Source organism: Tiliqua scincoides, chromosome 1, assembly GCF_035046505.1.
Source record: "Tiliqua scincoides isolate rTilSci1 chromosome 1, rTilSci1.hap2, whole genome shotgun sequence".
NCBI classification, from domain to species: domain Eukaryota; kingdom Metazoa; phylum Chordata; class Lepidosauria; order Squamata; family Scincidae; genus Tiliqua; species Tiliqua scincoides.
This window is the reverse complement of record NC_089821.1, coordinates 64799012-64803816: the sequence shown is the minus strand read 5'-3', so window position 1 is coordinate 64803816 and position 4805 is coordinate 64799012. Positions and strand designations below refer to the sequence as shown.

General features: G+C 46.1%; 1 protein-coding gene across 1 annotated transcript; it reads left to right on the top strand.

Moving 5' to 3' along the window:
• Nucleotides 1-292: 292 nt before the first annotated feature.
• Nucleotides 293-1177, top strand: LRRC10B (leucine rich repeat containing 10B). The gene has a single exon (XM_066611870.1). The coding sequence runs from the start codon at nucleotides 293-295 to the stop codon at nucleotides 1175-1177; it is 885 nt and encodes a 294-aa protein (XP_066467967.1).
• The last annotated feature ends 3628 nt before the right edge of the window (nucleotides 1178-4805 follow it).

The window sequence follows — 4805 nt, the reverse complement described above, 5'->3', positions numbered from 1 at the left end:
GGCTGGGCTGGGCAGCAGCTCTTCTCTTCCGCCCCAGGGCTCCAGTGGGCGACCTCGGGGGTCTGCCCGAGGGCGCCCGGCTTCTTCCCGTTGCAGGGAAGCTGTTTGAGGGGCGAACAGGAGGAGGCAGCCTGAGTTCCAGCCCTGGCAGGGGGAGTCGTCCAGGGAGCCCCGGTCCGCACCCCAGGAGGCCAGTCTGGTGGGCAGGGGCCTAGGTGGTTGTTGCCATGTCTCCCTGGAGCCCCCCGGGCCGAGGTGGTGGCATTTGTCCTGCCAGCAGCCTCCCTTGGCTATGAGGATGGGCAGTGGTGGGTCCTCAGGCAGGGAGGAGCGGCTGCCGTCGGCTGTGGAAGAGCAACTGAGCGGTGGGGATCAGATGCTGGAGCTCTCTGGGCGGCACTTGAAGACCCTCCCAGGACCCGTGTGTGCCCTGGGCACCCTGCAGAAGCTTTACATCAGCGGCACTGGGATCAAGGAGCTGCCGGAAGAGATAGAGGGCCTCCAGGAGCTGCGCATCCTGGCCCTGGACTTCAACAAACTGGAGGAAGTGCCTGAGGCTCTGTGCCGCCTACCCCACCTCACCCGCCTCTATCTGGGCAGCAACCGCCTCTTTGGGCTCCCTGCGGAGTTCTCCCAGCTCAAGACCCTCCGCTGTCTGTGGATCGAGAGCAACTACTTATACCACTTCCCTCGCGTCCTGCTCCAAATGCCTGGGCTGCAGTCCCTGCAGATGGGCGACAATCGCCTACGAACGCTGCCAAACAGTCTGCCACGCATGAGGGGACTCCGGGGGCTCTGGCTGTATGGAAACCGCTTTGAGGAGTTCCCAAAGCCTCTGCTTCGCATGACCCAGCTGCACATCCTCGACCTTGACCGCAACAGGCTTACTGAATTCCCTGACTTGAGTCATCTGCGGAGGCTTCGACTCTTCTCCTATGATCACAACCCAGTAGAAGCACCACCCAGTGTAGCTGACACAGTCCTCGTGGTGGGTGAGGGGGCCCAGGAGTTTTTGGAGGCTCGGCAGGAACGTCTCCAAAACCTTCGGGAACAAGAAGAGGAAGAGCAGGAGGAGAATGAATCTGAAGTTTTGCAGGTCAATATGAAAAATGATGATGTTTTGGATGATGGCGAGGGCAGTTACTCTGCCGTGGAATGTTCTCCAGAAGAGACATGAAATGGGTACAACATCAGTGTGACTGCTGATCAAAATATCTGGTGAATACTGGAAGACTGATGAATCTACTGATCTACAGAGAACTGGAAGGTGGGCATATACTGTCCCTGGCCTCCAGAACCATCATCATGGAGACAGGATTATGGGCAACTGTTGACCATGACAACTGTCAACCCTTCGTAAAGGACCCAGGACAATTACTCACCAGAAAGCTGGCTGTCTCTTTTCTGACTGGAATCATGGATAGTCCCAGCAAAGAGGATTGGTATATGTCTGTAATGAACTCTGGGTAATCTTTCTGACTTGCAAGCAATCCTCAGGATGGGGTGGGAGTTGGGGGCAAATTGTTCTCAAGGGAGAATTCCATTGTACCAAGTCTTTGTATGATAGTTTTTTGTTCCTGATCCAAGGCATGGATAATGGTCACATCATGGTGAAAGCAGAGTATCAGACTGACTTTAATATGATGCTGTGACAGTCTGGTAACTGTGGGTGATGATCCCCATCCTGGTTGTCTGGCATGCGACAGTGAGACTCAAAAACAAGACAGGATAAAGCCATCTTGTTTGTTTTATTTCCCCCCTTGAACTCTGAGCCCTGGAGGGCTGCAGGGTTGAGAGCATGAAAGTAAAATTTCCTTTCATCTTGGGAATTTTTATCCTACTTCTAGAAACTAGACTTGGAGAGAAACCTCCCCTGGGCTGCTCCTTCTAGCTGTCGGGTTTGAAAAGAAGCTCATGTGAAATCCTTGTTTGTGCAGAGAGCTATCCGTCCTGGAAAGAGCTTTGCCTCCACTCTTTCTATGGTGGGAAAGGAGCCTTGTGCACTTTCCTGCTGCTTTCATGGACTTTCTATTCCCTTAAAAGGGCACAGACGCAAAAGCTGGTATGATCTGGGCTGCTGCAGACTTGTGTGGATCTTGGGTAGAAGGGTGGCAGCCACAAGACTTTTCCTGTCTTTAACAGCGACAGGTTCATTTGTGTTGGGACTCTAGGGCTAGATTTGTACTAAATCTAAGCAATAAAAGCACATCCAAGGGTGAGTGAGAAAGCCGGATGCAGGAGGGGGCATATATTCTCAGGGAGATTGCTCCGAAAGCAGGAGACCAAAGCTGTTGGACGGGCTGGGCTCTGTTCTTATAACAGTGTTATAACAATTATAACACTTGCTGAAAGGAAACAAGTTTCTCAGGCATTCATGTTTATAAATGTATGTATTTATTTATTTAAATTACCTCTTTTTCTTTCTGCCTGTCTTTCATCAGAGCTCCATTTTTTTCAGCACCTTTCTCCAATAGTAGCTCATTCTCTTTCTGCGAAGTTTTTTCTTTTGCTCCCCCCTCTTTTTCCACTGCTTTCTTTCCTCTCTCTTCAAGCACATACCTCTCTGTCAGCTGTGTTCATTCTGACTCTGGACTGATTCCTCTTGGTTCAGCCTCAATCTCAATATCTGTATTGGTTTCACATGCTACCCAAGCATTGCCAAAGTTAATATTATTATTATTATTATTATTATTATTATTATTATTATTATTATTAACAGTATTTATATACCGCTTTTCAACTAAAAGTTCACAAAGCGGTTTACAGAGAAAAATCAAATAACTAATGGGCTCCCTGTCCCAAAAGGGCTCACTGTGTCTTTGTTTTGGAAGAATTTCAGAGAAATTATGGATGTTTATGCTATGTCTTCCCATTTTTGTTGCAGTTTATTTCCAATGTATTTTATTTCTGATGTATTGGCTGGTTGCCACAAGAGCTACCTTTGCTGTCTCTTTTCTTTCTCTTTATATCACCCCCCCCCCCTTTCAGGTTTGCAGTTTCAGATACTGTGAGGAAGCATTTTTCTTATTTTAATGTTGTGCAACAGAATGCAAATTAACAGTTTCACTCTTGGACTAGTTACAGGATGCTGATTCATGCAGAATGTTTCACACTTCTTTTCGGCCCAGCCACATGATCACCATGCTGTGAGAAGTCTATTACCATAGATCTGGGGCCATAAACTTATGATTGCCTCATGTGCAGTTTCTACCTAACAGCAACATGGTTCTAACTTTGGTGAGCTAATGGCAAAACAATAAAGAGTCTTGTAGCTTCTTGAAGGCTCACCAATTTATTGTAGCATAAAATTCCATGGACCACAGCCCATTTCATGTGGATAATGCTTCGTGAAAGCTTATACAGATACAAGCCGATTCGTCCTTAAGTGGCTTCACAACTCTTTATTGTTTTGCTGCTACAAACTAACATGGCTACTCTTCTGGAAATTAAACTAGTGGAAACTATTGTTGGAATCCGCATCCATTTTTAGCACCATAGATTTTATTACGACAGGTAATACCAATTGTGTGAACGAATCCACAGGTTTGCTCTGATTGGCTTCTGTTGGAACTCTTGATGCATTTTGTCATGACTGTCTCCATACTTGGCAAGAATCGGGTTGAGCAGATTCCATTCCAACCCAAACTAGTCAGTGTTTCCCAAACTCTTTTTTTTAAAAGAGACTCAGCAAGTGAGTTTTGTTTTTGTTAGACACTCACCAGTGGTTTCACCTTCTCATGTGGAAGCCTATGTATTTATTTAAATGTTTAGATCAGGGGTGCTCAATAGGTGGATCGCGATCTACCGGTAGATCGCGAGGCAAAATGAGTAGATAGCGGAGTGCTGACCCCCCCCTTCAGGTGCCTCTGGGAGGAAATGCCGGGAGTAAGGCCCATTGTACTCAATGGGGCTTACTCCCAGGTAAGTGTGGCTAGGATTGCAGCCTCACAGCCTAATCCTAGGCATGTCTACTCAGGAGTAAGTCCTGTTATACTCAGTGGGGCTCAAGGTACACCAACATACATTGTACACATAAATGTTATATGTTATGATGGCGCGAACATTGTAAAAAAAACTCTGGTAGATCTCCGGGCCTTGCTGGGTTTCAAAGTAGCTCTCGAGCCAAAAAAGTGTGAACACCCCTGGTTTAGATTCTGCCTTTCCATTTAAAAAGAAATACTCAGAGCCCTTACAATTGCCATCATTCATTGGTGGGTCCCAATTCAGTGCCTGAGTTATACAGAGCTTGATGAATTTTAAGAATACAAAAAGGCCCAACTGTTAGAATGGAACCTTCTGTCCTTGTAGCTAATGCTTTCTAACCGTTTCTTGAATGCAGTATTCTTGAGGTCTGGGAATTCATCTTGGCTTATATTGATGGAATAACTCACATGCCCCTCAGTGTCCTTATTTGACAGGGGCCCCTTTGCTCACTGAGTGTTGAAAAGTTGTGAACAGGTTAGAACTGGAAAATTTAAAAGAGAAAGATGCAGCTGCTTTAAACAATGAAAACCAGCAATACAAGATGCCCTTTACAAAGGAGGACACCTGAATGCATGTTGATGGTACAAAGTAAGTGCAAAGAAGGGGCAACATCTTGCCAATGTCTCTGAAATCAGTACAAATGTTCTTCAACTGTATATAGAAATTTGGGTTTTACATACTTTATTTATAATCTACTCGATCCCAAAAACTTAAGGCATGCAACAGTATTGCATAAAACCCACCACAGCTTATAAAATCATCCCCCATCCCATTTCTGGCTTTTAAAAGCCTACTGAAATAAAACTTATTTATACTGTATG

Coding starts and splice junctions, on each gene's coding strand:
- LRRC10B (XM_066611870.1), top strand. CDS start 293: ATGAGGATGGGCAGTGGTGGGTCCTCAGGCAGGGAGGAGCGGCTGCCG.